Source organism: Hyalella azteca, unplaced genomic scaffold, assembly GCF_000764305.2.
Source record: "Hyalella azteca isolate HAZT.00-mixed unplaced genomic scaffold, Hazt_2.0.2 contig10843, whole genome shotgun sequence".
Lineage (NCBI taxonomy): Eukaryota > Metazoa > Arthropoda > Malacostraca > Amphipoda > Hyalellidae > Hyalella > Hyalella azteca.
In genome coordinates, this window is record NW_025940862.1 from 1 (window position 1) to 19,652 (window position 19,652).

Here is a 19,652-nt window from a genome sequence, read left to right on the forward strand (position 1 = left end):
GACGCACAGGGATGATTCTGGTACCGTTGAATGCGTTGAAAAGTGAGCTTTAAGATGAGCCCAAAAAGTGGAAAACGCCTAAATTGAAAATTTTAGGTTAGGCGGTCCCCTTAAGCTGTTTATGCAGATTCGGGGTAATTGTTCGTAATAATATTGAAGGATCAAGGGTAATTAGGTAATTTTGTTGGGTAAGATTTGGGGTAAATGATTGGAAACTATAATTTAAGCTGTTTATGGAAAATGGCGCCATGCGCTCGGTCTCTATACTACTTTTAAGCCTTAATATTTTCCGCAGTAACGGATTTTGATTTCCACGGAACCCTTTTTACGCAAAAAATATCTTCTCTCTCTCTCTCTGGCCCCTGCAAACTGCGCGTTGTGAAACATCTGTTACATTACCTTCACGGCCCACCGTTCTGCGCCTACGGAGTGAGTTTTACTTAGATCTTGTAGGCAGAAAGACGTGCTGTGCCAGCCCCAATGCCCCATTACACACCAAAACCTTGAAGTAGAAAATATTTGATATTGTTAATACTCAGTTAATAGTATGCCAAATAAAGTCTTTTCCCCATCCAAATCAAATCAGCTTGCAAGTCATTTTAAAATCTTAACTCTAAAAATGTATATGTTAAAATTATCATGAAATCTAAGGTAGGTATGTTTAAACCTGGCATCAAAACCCCCAGAAAGTCCAAAATCAGGGGAAATTGCATAGGAGCAATTAGAGATGGAGGCCCACCCCAGCCCGGCAGCCACTATGCAGAGAGTGGATGAATATAGCAAGATCTTTGGCGATGCTTCTGTAGTCAAATTTTCGCCTTCAGAAGATCTTGCCGACACATTTAGATTGAAATTCTTGCATTTAATATATTTCTCAGTCTTCGGCCAACTATTTAGAAAAAAAGTAAAGTTTCCGGTACGTTGGATGGATTACGATGCAGCGAAGCTTGTCCGGAAATCAGTTGCGATGAGTTCCCGCAAAAAATGTAAACAACGTTTTTCGATTGCGTAGTTTCGGTCACATTAGAGCGGTCTGACTGCTTTATTACATGTTCAGTTGACACTTGCTGTACAATTGGACTGTTTTTAGGGTAAAATTAGTTATGTGGGGTAACACGTGCCTGCAACCTTTTAAATAAGTTTGTGGCTTGTAAATAGTTCGTCATTACTCAGCGTAAATGGCTTTTCATTAAAAATTACCCGGCAATGCATCTTTAAAATGGCCGGCGACACTTTGGGCTTAAAAATCCATATATTGGCGACGCTGCATCCACCCTCTGCATAGTGGCCCGGCAGCATAGTGGCAAAGCAGAAAGTTTTTTAGACTCTCCCTCAAGTTCATTTGTGAGTCCTATAAGCAGACCAGTAAAGTATCCTGGATACCAGCAGTATCATACATAAGGAAATGATATAAATCTTGGGTAAATGAGGAAATTAAAAATGAACTGATTCTAAAAAAGCTCTGGTTTGCCACTATGCCTGGCAGCCCCTGCCACCCGCAGAAGCCGCAAAGCACATGCGATAAAAACTTACTAATTTCAGACAAATTCTCCTCTTTTTATGGTCATTGGCTTGGGCTCTGGCACTCTGCTTAGTTCCTACTTCCTCAGGTGTGCCAAAGCACACAAAACATTTCATGAAGAAGAAAAATGATAAATAGGCCTAAGTGCAAACAATTGGGCAGAAGCCGCCTGTAAATTAGAGTTCTTAGAGGAAAATGCCCATGCTTGTAGTCAATTTCAGCTGTTTTTTATGGCCTGCTCATAGTCTTTTACTTGAAAAATTAAAACCAGCCTATTTTTGTCTTTGATTTTTGAAAATGCCTTGTAGTAGAACAATAGATTTTATTAATGGTATTTGGAAATTTTTGCTAACAATCCAAATTAGCAAACACTAATTATTTCTAACTAACTTTTTGATTGAGAATTTTCTTACATCATATTTCTGCAGAATCTCAATGGATGCAAATTCATCTCTACCTGCAGATTTGTCAAATCACAATAGTGATGAAGATGATTCCATTTTGAACCCAGATGAATTTGAGGTTTGTTTGAATAATTTTCATAACTAGGCATTTTACCCTTTTAATTCTACTTGTCATGGCTTGTGCTGAGTATTTTATTGTTATAATCTTGAACTTGAAGCTAGTTTATGTTTTGGTTTAATAACTCAAGCATTGATTTAAATATTGATGTTCACAATATAAGTAAACATAGAAATATAAGGAGGTAACTTTCTCTTTATTTTTGATTACAGTTAAATTTTCCATCAGGTTTTAGATATTGATGACAACCACCAAGAATCCATAGTTGATCAAGATGATGACAATGCAGAAGTTGGCATGGATGATGATGCAGATGAAGAACCCGATTTTTTGCCCATTGCTGAAGATGATTGTGAAACTATTGAGTCATCACTATTATTTGAGAAGAATGAGGGTAACTCTCCATTTGTCTTCATTTCTTCTAATTATCTATACAAATAAGTTTTCCAGGAAACGGTTGATGCATTTTAAACTTCACTTACACCATTTTCCAGAGCAATTGGTTTCAATAGATATATTAGTGTACATGATGAAACGTGTTGCACAATAACCCTACTTGTCAGTTATATATATATATTTGGTCTTTCTTCTATTTGGTGTTAGAAGAATATCAAACAAAACTACATGCTGTAGCAGTTCTCATATGAAAACAGATATACTGTCTGTAGACTAAAGGCTAAGTAAGGTATATGAATGAATTTTTACTGTTAATAATCAGTTTATTCAATATTAGAGCTTTTATGTGAAATTTTAGAGCTGTCTAACCAGTTTCATACTTCACCTCCTGCAATAGTACATTGATTAATATAAAAAATGTTTATCATGACAACATGATTTTGCACACTGTGACAAGTTTAATTTTGAAGTATTTGAGCTATCAGATTCAAGTCAGTTGTAATATTTTATTTTCCTCCTTCAGATAGTGTATTGTGCTGCTGTGTCTCCCAGTGTGGCAGTCTTATTGCAACAGGTGGCTTAGATAACTCAGGCTATGTCCTCAACTCCTACACGGGCAATGTACTTTTCAAATGCACAGGCCATTCTGTAAGTAGTGATTACTATATATAAACATAGAATGATTTCTGATAAGGCACTGGCTATGTTTCAGGTGCATTGAAATTTCCATTGATTATTATGTTGAGCAAATAAATCACTATTTCAATACAAGCATTTGAATTTGCATGAAACATGCTTAATGGCTATCACTTATTTTTTACTAGGTGTGGAGGCATTAACTTTCAAAATAAACTTGCCAATATGTTGTCAGTATTTGCATATTGCATTAGAATATTGCTAACCATTGTGCCCAATGGTAATGCAAGTCATGTCTATGGCACTCCAAACTTGTATAGGTATAAATGTTAAGAGAAGAGTCAGATAAATATGGCCCAATATGTCAGAAAATGAGGACAAGCCTCATTGGCCTCATCTGTTGAACTCCTCCATTGTATCATCAGTATCATTGTGCACCAACAAGCCAGTGTAAATCCGATACTGTTTGAATTCTCTACCTTTCTACATAAGTAGAAAAATAAGTCTTGTAATTTTTTCAGAAACAAAGGTAAAAAACCAGAGTTGGGTCAACAATTCCATGAACAGTGCAATTTGTATACATATATGGTCTGATAAGTAGTCAATACAGTAATATAAATAACATTTTTCACTTTGTGATTGACAGGAAAGTGTTGAATTTGCATATGTGAGCCATGACAGCGAGCTGGTGGCTACTGGTGATCTCGACGGTCTGGTGCAAGTGTGGAGAGTGAGGAATGGAGAGTCATGCTTCTCCTTTCACACCGGCAGTGAGATGAGAGTAAGTGTGTTGGCTCATAACATCTTCTCTTATTTTAGTAAATTTTAAATGATTTTCTGCTTGAAACTGTTGTAAAACTATCATCATTGAGTTAAAATATTCAGTTGCTCTTTGAAACGTTCTAAAAATTTTGCACAAAATATTATTTAAAGGTACAATATTGCATTTGTTACTAGTTACAATATTATGTGTTATTAATGCTCATATAATTAATTCATGACCATTTGGTGTGGATACAATTGATATCCAAAGAATGCGCTATGACAACTAACATTGGTTTTCCCAACAGTGGCTGGAGTGGCATAAGAACAGCCATATTCTCTTTTGTGGCACCGAGAGTGGCGAAGTGTGGGTGTGGTTGGTGCCTAAAGGAATAACAAAAACTCTCGCCAACCCTGGCACTTCTGTTGAGAGTGGCTCTTGTACGCCAGATGGTGAGGGTTCATTCCAATACTTGCTTACAAAAAGTAATGACATACAGTGGGGGGAAATAAATATTCGTACACTTGAAAAATAGTATTTTATGTATGTAAGTACACAAACTTAACAGGAAAAGTGATTTAAATTATGTATAGAGACGCATAGTATTCAAAAATACTATCAAAAGAAATTAAATCTCAATGCAACAAAAAACAATGCAACATGTTCACTTTTCGGGGTGAAAAAAGTATTCGTACAAAACAATAAATCCGCATTATTTTAATTTAATACTTGGTTGAATGCGTCTCTATACATAATTTAAATCACTTTTCCTGTTAAGTTTGTGCACTTACATACATTAAAATACGATTTTTCAAGTGTACGAATATTTATTTTTCCCCCACTGTATCTGTTGATGATAAAAATTATTTTGCATCAGATTCATGTATATTGAAATATATACTATTCATGAATTCTCCAAAATACCAAAAAAAATCCTCCATAGTTCTAAAAATATTTCTGGAAGAATTACAAAAATTACAATTTAAGAGGAAAAATTTTGTTGAGGAATATGAAAGGTGATTATGAGTATGATTATAGTATTGAAGTTTGGTGATAATTTTAAGTTGAGCAAATTTCTCTTTAAAGTTGATTGATGTGAGGTTTTAGTTTTTTATTGCCTCCTATGATTCTCTGAATACAGTATGCTGTTGACTTCTAATGTTCCAATTAGCTCTTAAAAGTTCTTTTCAGTTACATTATTATAATTCTCAGTTGAATGAGTGACTGGTTGATATCCAATTGTCCAGGCAAGCGCGCCGTGGTGGGCTACAGCAATGGCTCGGTGCGCGTGCTGGACATAAAGAGCGAGGCTGCTGTGAAGCTAGACCCGCTGAGCAGTTTCAGTGACGCCGTTATTGCGGTGGCCTGCCACCCTGACAACGTCATTGCAATCGCTGGTTCACAGGACGGTGACGTCAAGATCTTCAACACAAACACCGGCAAGGTGATGATGACTTGAGGAAGTGTATGCTGTGAAGAAGATAGTTATTTATGTTTATTATTATATGAACCAATTTGTTTTTATGGTTACTAGATTTCTATTTTCTGAATATATGTTGCCCATATTAAAATTCTATGATTTCACTTTTTATTTTTGATGTTTGTTAATTGTGTGAATCAATTTGTAATATTAATATTTTTTTATTCATGCGCTGTATGCGAGTTAGAAATGAACACTCTCGACTGATTGCCAAAATTTTTTTACAGGCTATCCATAACCTCAGTGTGGAACAGTTCAACTCAGGCGAGAAGCAGAGTATTGAAGCTGTTGGCTTCTGTTCGAGCGTTCCTCACCTGGCCATGTTTGCTGATGTTCGAGGCACCATCGTTATCTATGATACTAACAATCAGGTGAGATTGTGGGATGAATTTCTCTCATCAGGAATTATTTACCAAGCCCATCAGAATCTTAAAGTTCTGAAGATTTGTTCTCCAAAGTCGGCCTTCATTGCAACTTCCTCGCGATACCATTCTTCAGTGTTGATTATTCAATACCAAGTGCAGAATCCAATTTGGATCACGAGTGTTCTTTTGTATATGTTTCAATGTTATGGACAGATTTTTTGCAGCCGAAAACCTTGATAATTTTGACTTATGGTTATAATTTTTATTATAAACGACACGGTCAATGTCATTCAGTATATAACTCTCCTCGCGGACCTAATGGTCTTACAAAGTTAGAAGTTGTGATCCAATTTCAAAATTACTCGCAAGACAGAAAATCTGTCACAAGATGTTCAAAAATGAACAAATTTTATATTCATTGCCTCCAGGTTGCACGCCACGTTATCCGAGTGCCTGCGGGAGTGACGCGTTTCTGTTTTCCGTCTTCATCGTCTTCCGTGTTCGTTGGCTGCACCGACGGCGTCATCCGTCATTACGACGCACTCACGGGCAAACTTCTAGCTAAACTCGTGGGGCATTCATCGGAAGTTATGAGCCTCAGTCTAGATGGGTCAGTCGTAGATAATTGCAAATGACGAGAATATGGAACAAAGATTTTATTAGACTTAGATGAATGTAAGAATTCGACGAATGCGTTGTACTGTGGATATTTGACATTATTAGCTATTCGTTTTTAAATTTCACAATTTGACATTAGAACAATTACTCAGCGTTGATACTTTCGATAGAATTTTAGAAGCAGTCATTGTGTGCAGATTCTGTCTAGTGGTTTTGCAAAACAACATCTAGCCGCCTACAGAGACCAAATTAGAGTTTATTGATGCCATGATTTGTGTTGCAGGAGCGGCAGTATTTTGGCGAGCAGCTCGAATGACAAAGTCGTCAGGATATATAATGTGAGCAGCTGCAGCAAGAGCTGACCGTCGCAATAAACAATAATCATGTGCCAACTTTTTTTTTCTCCACCGGTCTGCATTGCGTCATACGTCTTTAAATGATGACTGCTTTTACAGCAACGTGTATAAAATTCGCCTTGCAGTACTATATTCTATATACATATAGAATATATAGTGTTTCGTAGCCACGTAATAATACATTCTTGCAGTCCGTTTCACTTGGTAGTTCAGATAAATCATAATGCAGTATAAAATTTACTATACATAAGTACAGAATGGCGGAGAGCAAAAAGCTAACCACTCTTTACCCAATCAAGACTCGCTTCCAACAAAATTCTCATGAAATTTATGTGAATGTAAGTGGCTGTCACGAAGATGCAGGAATTTCAATTCCTAGTTTTTCTAAAGTCCATTTGAAGTGCTGGGGAAGAGGTGCAACGAAAACCAAGTCTTTTTCATTATCGTAGACTGGCTTCTTTTCATCATTAGGTCCGCCTTGTTGATTTTCCCGCACCTCCAATGAAGTGACTGTAGGACTCTCAAGTTTGGTGTCGTTGAGCGACGTAAAGCAGCTAAGATCTCGTTCCTTTTGATTGGCTGGTTTTCTCTCATAGAAGCCAGATAGAGTCACCGTGCGCAAGTGAATCATCAGAGGTATTAGGTCTTGAATTGACGGCATCAAGTCGAGCTCTTGCAGCAGCTTGAAGTTATACGGCTGGTAAAATGAAGTTTAATTAAAAATTGCTGATATTCACATACACTGCTAACCACGCAAGATGAAAGTTTGATACTACTCCCACATTTATTTAATCCTGCGGAAAGAAATACTCGCGACAAGACGGAGCTCGCTCAAAACAGATCATTCAAACTTTCTTCAAGCACCCTTTTTTTCCAGAACCAATTTTAATCAGAGTAATTATTCATTAAGCGCTATAAATTTCAAGCTTCCTCGAAGAATGCTCCATAGAGCTGAATTATGTTGCTAGATGCTCTACACTCACTGGTATATTTTTGGCTCGAGTGTGCGGTACAGGAACTGGCGTGTTCAAGAGGTAGGCAACCCTCGTCCCGAACAGATGGTCGCCCAGAGGAGGGGCCAGGTGGTGAGAGAGCCACACTCTCAAGCTGTGGTGCATCGTTCGGGTCACTCCCACCTGAGAACGTACACCAAGTGTCGTGAACGAAAGAATTTATTTTTTATAGAAACTGGGCACTGCTGTTATTCTGATGCTGGATGCATATAACATTGCTATGCCATTATGCCCCAGTATATACCGTCACGACTGGCTTCACTTATGAGTAAGACTGATTGCATATTTTCACGGTCCCTTGAGTAACGAGCTCAAGATTTAAACTTCCACAAATATTCCGGTCCATCTATAAGACCCTATACTTTAATGGCGTTGATATTACTGACACGATCACGCAGCCTAGTCCTGATTTTGCTTAGTTCATGCATGCGTTTTCGTCGTCATAAAAGAAAAATTATTTTTTTTTCAAGCATTATTGACGCAATTTCAAAAGTGAATCATGAGATAAGTTTATTCCATTTTGACTGACTCATCAGCTATTATAATAGAACCGACCTGTACCAGAGCAGCCCCCAGTGGTACTGACCTGTACCCGAGCAGCCCCAGTGGTACTGACCTGTACCAGAGCAGCCCCAGTGGTGCAGACCTTTACCAGAGCAGCCCCCAGTGGTACTGACCTGCACCAGAGCAGCCCCCAGTGGTACTGACCTGCACCAGAGCAGCCCCAGTGCTACTGACCTGCACCAGAGCAGCCCCCAGTGGTACTGACCTGCACCAGAGCAGCCCCAGTGGTACTGACCTGTACCAGAGCAGCCCCAGTGGTACTGACCTGTACCAGAGCAGCCCCCAGTGGTACTGACCTGCACCAGAGCAGCCCCCAGTGGTACTGAGCTGCACCAGAGCAGCCCTAGTGCTACTGACCTGCACCAGAGCAGCCCCAGTAGTGTTGCTCTCAGCCAGCGTCCAATGTGCAGCATAAAAACGGTCAACAAGGCGATTTTTGATGCGTCGTAAACTGGGAGTAAACTCCAACACTGACTGACATAAAAGAAACATGTAATATGAATTTGAGCAAATTATTATTATTTGTATTGATTTCAAAATTTTTACTTTCGTTTGAGAAATAGTAGTAAAGTTACTCATGAGATTGCAAATACCAGTTCAACGGTGAATTTATTAATAGGTATATCTTTTAGAAAAACTGGTCTTAGAAATCTCTTGTTAGACTGCCCTGATTTATCCTTGAGGATGGAATCATATATACTGAAAAAAATTGGTTTGAATTATGAATAAATGCATACAAGTATTTGATCTCACCACTTTGACTGAAGAGTCAATTACTTCAGCTCTGAGAGCTGCTTGCCTGTAGCTTCTGTCTTTGGGGTATGCTCGGTTCCGTGTTATGCACCAAAATTCTTTTGGACACACTTGCAGTTTCACAGATTTTTTTAGACAGTATTTCATTTTGTTGCCGACTTTGGCTTTTTTCGCAAGTATCAGAATTCCACTGTGCCACCTGCAAAACAAGTATTCCCTTATGTAAGGACATGTTCCAGTTTACTTTCATCAGCTGAACTCAAAAGATAAGTGCAAGTGATGAAGTTAAGAACCATGTAGCAAATTCATTCTAATTCAATTTTATTATCACAAAAATCTTCTGCAACATGCTTAAATAATACACTGTTCAACCCATACTGACTATCAATGAATAGACAGTGGGACTGACAAAATGTGGAGGTTTTGCTATTTTTTTAAAATTGAGACTGTATGTTGCAGTACCGTATCTTTGATCCTTAAAGTAGCAAAGTAAATCACGTATATTTTGTGCATCTCACTTTTCAGGTGCCACTACAACAGAAAGATAATTCTCCTTGGTGATTTCCTTGATGATAGGGAGAACATCTTGTAGGGTGAATGGAGGAGGTGCTGGACCATAGCATGTTCGTGACCCAGTATGAACTTGGCCAACACCGTAAGGCTTGTTCAACACAAGAAGATCATCTAGAAATGAGAGTAAAATGTAAATAATATACGACAATTAGACTGTTGAAAGTAAAGCAGCATTAATTTGGTTAAACATATTATACAGCTCACAAGCTCAGCTGGTTAAAAAAATAATATAAATTGGTAAAAGATTTGATTGTGATCTTAAGCTTTCATAATATTTAATAACTCCTCTACATGGTAACTTAGCAGAATCTTAAGTTTTGAGTACTGAGCAAATCATACTTTAAGTAGGTACTCTACCATCAAACCTACTATCAAAATTTCAATAAGGTAACTTGTATATTTTCTGAACACTTGAATGTAACAATAGTATTCATTTCAGGCCAAAAATTACAACATTCTCATTAAAAGGTGTTGAATTCAGTGCAATCACTCAATAATTACTGATGGTGGTGAAATGTTTTTAACTTACAGAAATTGATTAATTAAATAATCAATGTAACAAATGCTCACCATTGTTGAATATCTGAGACTGGAGGAGATGTTCTGCCAATTCAACTTTTGTACTCCAGGGGTAGATGGAAGAGAAGAAATGAGATTTTACTTTGTTTTTGTGCACATAGTCTTGATCCTGGCCTTTTGATCCCTGATGCTTACAGGCATCCTTTTTTGACTGAGGCTTTTCTCCTGGCAGCCCTGAGTTAGACTTTGTGTTCTGCTGCCAAGACTTCTCTTGGGCTTGCACAGACAACTTCTGAAATTTAAATATTTTAATTTTACAAATTTGACACAATAGGAAAGAAAAATGTATCAAAAATTTCTTTGTTGAATGTCAACAAGGCTGCATAAAGGTTACAATACTGCCATCCTTTACAATAATTACAATGATCTTTGTTTCAGTGATTTAGGTCAAGTTTTTCATTCTAAATTTCCCATATTATTATTTATATTGGCCCATACTTGATGAAAACTCAAATAAATGATAGCTAAGAAAAAAAGTTTCCTGACCCATTAAACATGAATAAAAAAATTTAATTCCACAGAAAAAAAAATTAAATCCAGAACAAACTATTTTCTAAATAAATTTAATAGAGAAAAAAATTGCTTTAATTAATCCATTTTAGCTAGATGACTGAAAGTGATAATCAAATAATTAGCAACAAAAAATGTTAGTACAGGTCTTTCTTTTAGTATCATTATACTAACATTGGCCCTGATGTAATTCCACCACGAATGCTGTAATGATGAATCTGTATGGCTGGGAGACAGCAGGGTTGCTTTGCACACAGGCCTCACTACAGGCACCAAGTGGTGCTGAATGCACATGCAAAGTCTGTTATATGTCTTGATGTAATGCATGGCAAATATTATGCAACAATTACATATATTTGAAAATTGTTTTTTCAAGATCCTATGAAATGGATAAAAAATATGTTATTACATATTAATAACAGCCTACACAACAATACCAAGCTGGGTTTAAGTGACCTCCACAAATTACAAACAAGCAGCATTGATAAATATCTGGTTAATCCAGCAACGTTTGGAAGCCTCTGTTGCTGAGCTTCACTCTTGTAAACTGCCAAAGCAGTGATAGGTATATCTTAGCCTGGGACTGCTAAGCAGTGTGGAATTGTAGAGGGGTATTAAAATAACCAAAACACAGAGCATATTGAATAGGCCATCACACAATCAATCACAGTCTGTATAGGATGACATCACAATCCTATAAACCAATCAGAGTCTGGAGTGGATGACATAGAGCCTCAACCAATCACAACTGCAACAGGACATGTATCTGCCCAAAAATTACAGAAACTTTACGCATTTTATAGTATTCCAGAATCCAGCTAAGCTAAGTATTGCTGCTAAGTCTGAATAGCATAAAGACAATTTTCCTATTAGTTTTTTCAATATATTGAACAATGTCTTTCATTCGCACTGGTAAATAAAAAATCAGGGTAATACCAAAGGACATTTTTCTTTTGTTGACAATGTTTGAATGTCTCAATCGTTCATCATCAAGATATAAGACGCATTGAATGATGAAATTTTGATCTACACAAGTACAAAATCATGTAAATAGGATACTACTCAAAAATCAGGCTCACAACTATGGCTTCACTGTGGTATACGGTTCAAATAATAAAAATAGAAGAGGCCATTGGCCAATGACAATTCAACACTACAATACTACTTCAATTGTTTAAACTATAGGAGAAGAATGGGCAACTCAAATTTTCATGTACTACCAAGTACCAAATTCTCTAAAAAAATAGAAAACAATCTTTCATGTGAGAATCTCATCATTCTATTAAAATTTTAATAAATTTCATTGGAGGGTTGATATCTTTGTTTTTTCTAAATAATCTAAACTGCAGAAGTTGAAAATTTTGTGAAATGACACATTTGAATACTGCTACCATCAAACAGGGTAATAAGGGATGGTTTTGAGCATTTTTTGTTAATAACTTCTTACCATGAAACATTTCAGAAACGAGTTTGGGCTCATCTCAAAGCTCTTTGCAAGGGCTATCGAATGGCATCTCCAAAAAATTCTATATGCTATACATGAGGCACCAGGTGCAAAATAAAAGCGTCCCAAATTACCCCTGGGAACGGGGTAATCCGGGACACTTGCAATAAAACTTAATTTTAAAACGTTTGAAGCATGCAGAGTATACTCATCCATTACTAACAGTATTCTGAAGTCCTCCTCTTTCATTGTAGATAATGTAGATGTAGATGAAATGATATTTTCTGTGATTTTTACTTGTTTTTCCTTTATTGATATGATATTACCATGCCATTGAGCATTTACAACCTTGTCCACTGCAAGCTTCATTTAAACAGCCCTATAGCGCTTCTTCTGTATCTGTAAGCTTACAGGACGGCTTGTAATTTCACACCATTTTAACTAGGTTAAGTGAATTCACTATAAAAAAAATAATTGTAAAAAACATACCTGAAACAGAAAGGAATGTTTTAGTGACAACTGAACTATCATATGTTTTGGAGAAATAAATCATAGTTTAGGTCAATTACTTTTCATTCTATGATGCCCGGTGCACAATTCTATAGATGACATTCTAAGCACAATTTGGGATGACCGATGATGCACCAATTTTTCTACAAGTGAAATTCTTTTCGCTGAGCAAGGTAAATGTAATCAAAATTCTTTGTTGTTTATCAATTTTTTTGTTAATTGGAGCCTATGCTAACTGAAGTTCTACTGTAAATGCATTTTTAAGGGTGTCCCTTATTACCTCGTTGCACGGAAATAGCTTCCATTTATTTTGGGAATGAAATTCTGTCAATCGCGTTTACAAGCCAACACCTGTGTGCAACTTTTATGTAAGTAAAATTTTTTAAGACGGCATATATTTTTCTTTGCTCCAGACCTTAGTAGAGGTACTCTTCCAAAATCTCACTTTTCACACTTTTTTTCAGCAATTTTTTGGAGATTGTAAATGTATGATTTCTGAACTAGATTTATACATAATAGATAGTAATAAATGTTGAAGTTTACGCCACTATTTTTTAGTTTTGCAGCCACAACATTTCTACGAAATGAGGGATACACATCCCGATTTACCCTGCCCGTCCCTTATTACTCCATTTGATGGTATTTCTTCAATCAAACAAAAATACCTACATTACATTAGAGCTGCAAGATTTCATACCTACTGAAAATATGATAGTATAGCTGCAATATTTCAGAAAAAGTAGGACTTTTCCCAGTTAAGCAAATCATAGTTCTGCAGGAAAAAAAAAAAACCTTGTCATCTAGCTCATTTATTCATATATCATTACACTGGATATGAATATTCCCAGTATGTAATTTGAAACTTATATTGTTAGGTATACTAAAAGCTCCTTCTTGAAATCTAAAATAAAAAATCCTGATTGTCATTTTTCAGCAGTTAAGGATCCCTTGCCCACAAGTTAGCATTGTGTACAACCATAAATAAAAGGTGAAACGCTCAAGCAGAATGATTTGTGCTAAAGTTAATGGAAAAACAAGCAACAGACATCATATTGAATTTACTGTGTAGAGATATGATATTGGCTCATGCAGTTTGTGGCAAAAAGACCAGACTGTTCATCTGAGTTATTGGTTCAAGAATGGCAACTTTATATCCTTATGAATGGAAGTGATATATACCTATATGCATTTCACTTCACAACATCAGTTTATGTTTTTACCAAGATAAAGCTTGATGGAGTCAGAAAAACACATTGGATAACAATACAGTTAAAACAAAGCCAAAGGCAAAGAAGGAAGCCCACCAGCATTTTTTACAGACTCGTATTGCATTGATGCTGAGTATAACCTGTATGCAAGAGTTCAAAATCAAGCTAAAAAAGCTTGTAGCACTGAAGTGAAAAACTTTGAAAAAGATATTGCCAAAAAAAAAAAAAAATAACAACCTGAGAGCCTTCTTTTTGTATGCTAGTTTGAAGTGTAAGACAAGGAATGGTATTGCTGATTTGAATGTATATCAACAAAAGATATCTTCTGAGGAGGGCAAGGCCAAAATCAGTTTTTTAGCAACATCTTCGCAGATGAGGACTTGAACAGTACTGTAAAATAGGGTTACTTTGACCGGCGGGGTAACTTTGACCACTTTTCATTTTTTTAACAAAAACCCCCAAAACTCAAAAACGATTTGACATAGAAAAATTTTGTCAATGGCCATCAAAGGCCTAATACAGCAATCCCTTGGTTAGCACGGTTTTGAATACCGCGGTTTTGATTAACGCGGAAAAAAAATTTGCGACCTACCCTTAATCTACGCTTTGCCAGTTTTGATTAGCATGACTTTTTTTTCACAACGCATCATTTTCCTGCCTCTAGCCAGAGGTGTTACGTTCGTAACGTATTGTTACTTTTTGCTTATTAGATCTTATGTTGTTACTTTTGTTACGACTTTTGGAAAAATTCGCCAAATGTTGTTACTTTATGAATTTCAGCCAATAATTCTTTAAATAAGGTCCCGTTCTGTAGGCACTTGTGCTGACTACAGAGTCGGTTTAACCGTGCCTTGTCTTGTTCATAACTCGAATGGTCGAGTTCGGCAATGTTTGCCGGTAAGTGCGCCATGCCGGTGCTCTAGTTACTTGTTAGCCTTCAACTGGTCAAGATTGCTGCCATATCTACTGCTCACTCTTATCAAACTACATAATTTTCCTTGATAAATTACCGTCATAATTATGGACAAAAAGGGAACGCTTAAACGTAAAAATATCACTTTGGAGACTAAGCTTGAAATAATTAAGCGTTTTGATAATGGTGAAACGAAAACGAAGATCGGTGAAGACCTAGGGTAGACCCAACTGAAGAGAAGTAGACCCAAATGAAGAAAGAAGCATGAATGTTTGCCGTGGCCTGGATTGGCAAGTGAATTGCTATTGCACAATTATGCAGGAGAGAAAGAAATCTACTGTGCAATTGAAATTGGATTCGTTTTTCAGTAAAAAATAAATGTTAATTCATTCGCATTTCTTTTATTTATTTCCCCTATTATTTAGAAAAAAAATATGATGAATTTTAGTGGAAAAACAATTATTATGTAACTTTGCTATTTTTGAGGATTTATTATAATTATTCCCATATATTCTTAAGTTTGATTAGCGCGGTTTTGCTTAACACGGTAAAACTCAGGGATTTATTAACCGCGTTAATCAAGGGATTGCTGTACTGAGGCTACGTAACACAATAGAAAGATTTAAAAAGTTTGCATATCTAATAGGTTAAAAAATTAATAATGTGACCCACAAAAAAGAGCTATTATTTAAAGCCTGTCAGAGTACCCCCTCCAATTTTTTTATTTTTCGGTAAAATAACTCCAGGTTTTGATGCATTGTAGTAGAACTCTTCTAGTTACATGTGCAAAAGACAAATTTTAGGAAAGTGTCATAGTTTGCAAATGGTGGGCGCCGCCCCCCAATGGGGAAACTTTGACCACCTAATGGCAGCCGTGACAGGGTAACATTGACCGGCTTCGAAATTAAGTTAAAATTACCATAGGTATATACCTATATAACATATTTTATGTTTGATACACCTATTAATGTTTTTTTCTTTATGTTTCAGACTCTACAGAGTCTTATATATGGTAATTTTAACTTAATTTCCAAACCAGTCAATGTTACCCCGTCACGGCTGCCATTAGGTGGTCACATTTCGCCCATTGGGAGGCGGTGCCCCCCATTTGCAAACTATGACACTTTCCTAAAATTTGTCTTTTGCATATGTAACTAGAAGAGTTCTACTACAATGCACCACAACCTGGAATTATTTGGAGTTATTTTAACAAAAAATAAAATTGATTTTACCACCCGGTCAAAGAAACCCTAAGAGCTGGGGTAACAAAGACCATCACTTTTTTTGAAATTACATCAAAACTATGAGAGGCAGGAGCCAGCAATTTATGGTGAGTAAAGCTAGAGTATAGACCTGTATTTTGCATGTTTCAATTTAAGTTTAACTTATCTAGTAAAAAATGGCATCATTTTGAAAAAAAAAATGATCAAAGTTACCCCATTTTACGGTATTCCAGATATTGAGGAGTGACCAGTGAGCTTGAAATCAACTAGTTTTGAGATACACAAAGAGGAGGTTCTCAAGCACCCTGCCTTCCTGAATCCCAACAAGTCATCTGGATCAGATGGTTTCTACCCTACTTGGGTCCTAAGATTACTCAACCAATTAGCAACCATCCTGGCTGGCCCTTCAACAGTATTCTTTCAAAAACCTTAATCAAAGGGACTTTGCTGGCTAACTGGAAAAAACTCAAGTAACACCATTGATCAAAAAAGGTGACAAAAGCAGCCCTGGCAACTTTTGCCCTGTCAGTCTGACAAGTGTTGTTTGTAAGCTGATGGAATCTGTTGAGAGATAGGATCATCAATCAATTGACTGCTCACCATCTCTTACCAGATTGTCAACATGGTTTTATTGCCAGTAGATCCTGCACCACTAACTTATCATCTACGTTGAACAATTGGACTCGCCTGCTGGACAAAAGGGAGCCAGTGGATACATTGTACCTCAATTTTGCCAAAGCATTTGACAGTGTTCCGCATGAGCAGCTGCTGGCCTGTTGCATAAAGTGAAGTCTTTGGGAATTGAGGGAAACATACTCCAATCACCAATGGGAATGGATCAGAGATTTTCTAGTAGGTAGACGACTTAACGGTAAACAAATTAACAGAATCATGTCAGACTGGGCAGTGGGCATCAGTGCGCAGTGGCATGCCACAAGCCACAAGGAAGCATTCTTGGGCCTATTTTGATTGTTGCTTTTATAAACGATGTGTGTCCAGCTTGTGCTCCTTGTATGCCAATGACACAAAAGTTCATAATACAGGGTAGGATGCGTCAAGAAAGCGCAATTGCAAGATGATCTGACAGTTTAGTTAACTGGGCTGATACGTGACATGGATGATGGAAGATGCAGTTTAATGTTGACAATGACCCATGGTGCAGAGGGTGGATGCAGCATTGCCAATGTATGGGTTTTTAAGCCCTAAGTGTTGCCAGGTAATTTTGAGATGCGTCGCCAGGTAATTTTTAACACATTTTTCTTAGCTTAGCTTCGCGTTTGTTTGTTTGTTTGTTGTTAACATTTACAACAAAAATTAGCCCACTTCTGATTGCTCTAGAGATCTGAAATTCGGCATGCAGGCTATTTTCGCCTAACAATTTCAGATACAATCATAAAAACTAGCAATTAGAGAACTAAATTAGCTTAATTGAGTAAAGTATATATGATTAGTATATATATAGTATGACGTGCGGGCGCTGACGTTATAGACGAGCAGGCGCTTACGCTGCGTATCATCGATACGTACGTCAAGGCAAGTAAATTGGCTCGCAACAACGTTTTTCATGTGTAGCAACGGACTAAAAAGAAGAAAATAAAATACTTAAAAAAAACTTTTTAAAAAAACACGTTTTTCTTGTGGACTAAAAAGTAGAAAATAAAATACTTAGAAAAAAACTTTTTAAAAAAACACATTTTTCTTGTGGACTAAAAAGTAGAAAATAAATTATGGCTCGCCCCAAAAAACGTGTGTCGGACGGGCTGTACGTTCGCCATCAAATTTCCAAAATTCGTGTGTTGTGTGCTTTTCGCTTTTATCATAAATCTGCTCGACACACGTTTTTTGGGACAAGCCATAATTTATTTTCTACTTTTTAGTCCACAAGAAAAACGTGGTTTTTTAAAAAGTTTTTTTTTAAGTATTTTATTAATGAAAAGCCATTCACACTGAATAATGAAAAACTATTTACAAGCCACAAACTTATTTACAAAGTTGCATGCGCGTGTTACCCCAAACATAGTGGCAAAGAGAGAGTTTTTAGTCCCAAATAACTAATTTTACCCTAAAAACAGTCCGATTGTACAGCAAGTGTCAACTGAACATGTGTCCGATTCAGTGTCAACTGAACTGACTGCTCAAATGTGACCGCAACTATGTAATCGTAAACTTGATGTTTACGTTTTTCTGGCGGGAACTCATCGCAACTGATTTCCGGACAAGCTTCACTGCATACTGATCAATCCAACATACCGGAAACCTTACTTTCTTTAAATAGTTGGCCGAAGACTGACAAATATATTAAATTAAAGAATTTCAATTTAAATGTGTTGGCAAGATCTTCTGAAGGCGTAAATTTTGCTACTGAAGCGCTGCTAAAGATCTTGCAATATTCATCCACTCTCTGCACAGTGGACAATGACAAGTGTAAAGTACCTACTTCACCTGGGAGTTTAGATTACTTTAGAGTTTAGAACTTAGAAGAACAATGAACAGCAAGATTACAGTATGAGAACTTTGAGAAGACATGGTTGCAACTTGCAATGAGAGAGTAATGATTGAAAAGTCTAGTGTGGAAAAAGATCTCGGAGTTTACTTATGTTGACAATGAGCTGAAATTTTCTAAGCATGTTGAAAAGCAGGCCAACACATCCAACAAACTTCTTGGACTTATCAGACGCTCATACAAGTTCCTAGATGCAGAAGCGATGAAGCAGTTGTTTGTTGCTGACGTGCGCCCAAATCTAGACTTTGGAAACATTGTGTGGTCACCGAGATTTGAAAAGGACAAAAATTTAATAGAGAATGTTCAAAGACCTGCAACAAGGATAATTCCAGGCTTCAGCCTCAGGCTTGAAATGAAGGGCAAGTCCTATGAAGAAAGATTAAAGATTAGGCTACCTATGTCCTATATAGCCTAATAATATAGGCTATGAAGCTTCCAAGCCTCCATGGTCAGGAAGATGTGCCAGGTGCGCGGGAATTTATTTTGTCATTTTAACGACCTGCGCGGTGCGCCGTACTTGTACTATGCTGGTAAAAAAATGCGCCGTGCGCCGTACTTTAGAAAGCTAAAATAGTTGTACTATTTTAGTCGACAATATACGCGAGTATATTGACTACACGAGTCGAACTGACAATAATAAAATGTAAGACATGTCCGGGTTACTTCTGACTCTTCTGCTTGTCCGCCTTATCGGATATGGAACGTACGGTAATCGTAAACTGCGGCTATTATACATACGAAATGTAAACAGACGGTATTCAGTGTTGCCATATGACTTTGGAGAAAATTTCTTCTAAAATAAAGTTCTAGATTTCCCATTCACCAAATTTCCATATAAAAAAAAATCATATATTATTGAAAGATAATTAAAGGCATACTGTACTGAGTAATGTGAGTATTACGTCTGTTCCTCCACACCAGACTGTAGAGCATGGCACAACATAGGTTGAAGACGCCGATTTCATGCACCAAAGACGCCAAGGTGGATGCCACTGGACACCACTGGACGCCGGTCGCCAATTATGCTTCTCCATAAATCGCGATTTACGATCGATATGGCCGATGCGCCGTATTGATCTACACGCTACGATCGTAACTATGTGTTGTAGCGCGTAGTTCCGATGGCTGTGAGAGCTACATTTGAGCACCCAAGCACACGAGCTCATAGCCACCTGAACTACGCGATGTAGCGCGCAGTTCC

General features: G+C 37.1%; 2 protein-coding genes across 3 annotated transcripts; one reads left to right on the forward strand and one right to left on the reverse strand.

Moving 5' to 3' along the window:
• Window positions 1–288: 288 nt before the first annotated feature.
• Window positions 289–6,688, forward strand: LOC108669359 (angio-associated migratory cell protein). The gene is made up of 10 exons (XM_018156672.2): window positions 289–429; window positions 1,951–2,044; window positions 2,273–2,438; window positions 2,964–3,088; window positions 3,723–3,857; window positions 4,147–4,291; window positions 5,087–5,283; window positions 5,547–5,690; window positions 6,113–6,294; window positions 6,586–6,688. Exons 2-10 carry the CDS (start codon window positions 1,958–1,960, stop codon window positions 6,662–6,664), a joined length of 1,260 nt encoding a protein of 419 aa, XP_018012161.1. The 5' UTR covers window positions 289–429; window positions 1,951–1,957; the 3' UTR covers window positions 6,665–6,688.
• LOC108669358 (mitochondrial mRNA pseudouridine synthase RPUSD3) lies at window positions 6,326–11,031 on the reverse strand. Of its 2 annotated transcripts, XM_018156670.2 has the most exons (7): window positions 10,825–11,031; window positions 10,132–10,372; window positions 9,507–9,672; window positions 8,989–9,187; window positions 8,593–8,709; window positions 7,642–7,794; window positions 6,326–7,355 (listed from the first exon to the last, which is right to left on the reverse strand). In XM_018156670.2, the coding sequence occupies exons 1-7, from the start codon at window positions 10,975–10,977 to the stop codon at window positions 7,008–7,010; spliced, it is 1,377 nt and encodes a 458-aa protein (XP_018012159.1). In that variant the 5' UTR covers window positions 10,978–11,031; the 3' UTR covers window positions 6,326–7,007. The 2 variants fall into 2 exon arrangements, with proteins under 2 accessions (XP_018012159.1, XP_018012160.1); XM_018156671.2 differs by lacking the exon at window positions 8,593–8,709.
• Window positions 11,032–19,652: the final 8,621 nt, after the last annotated feature.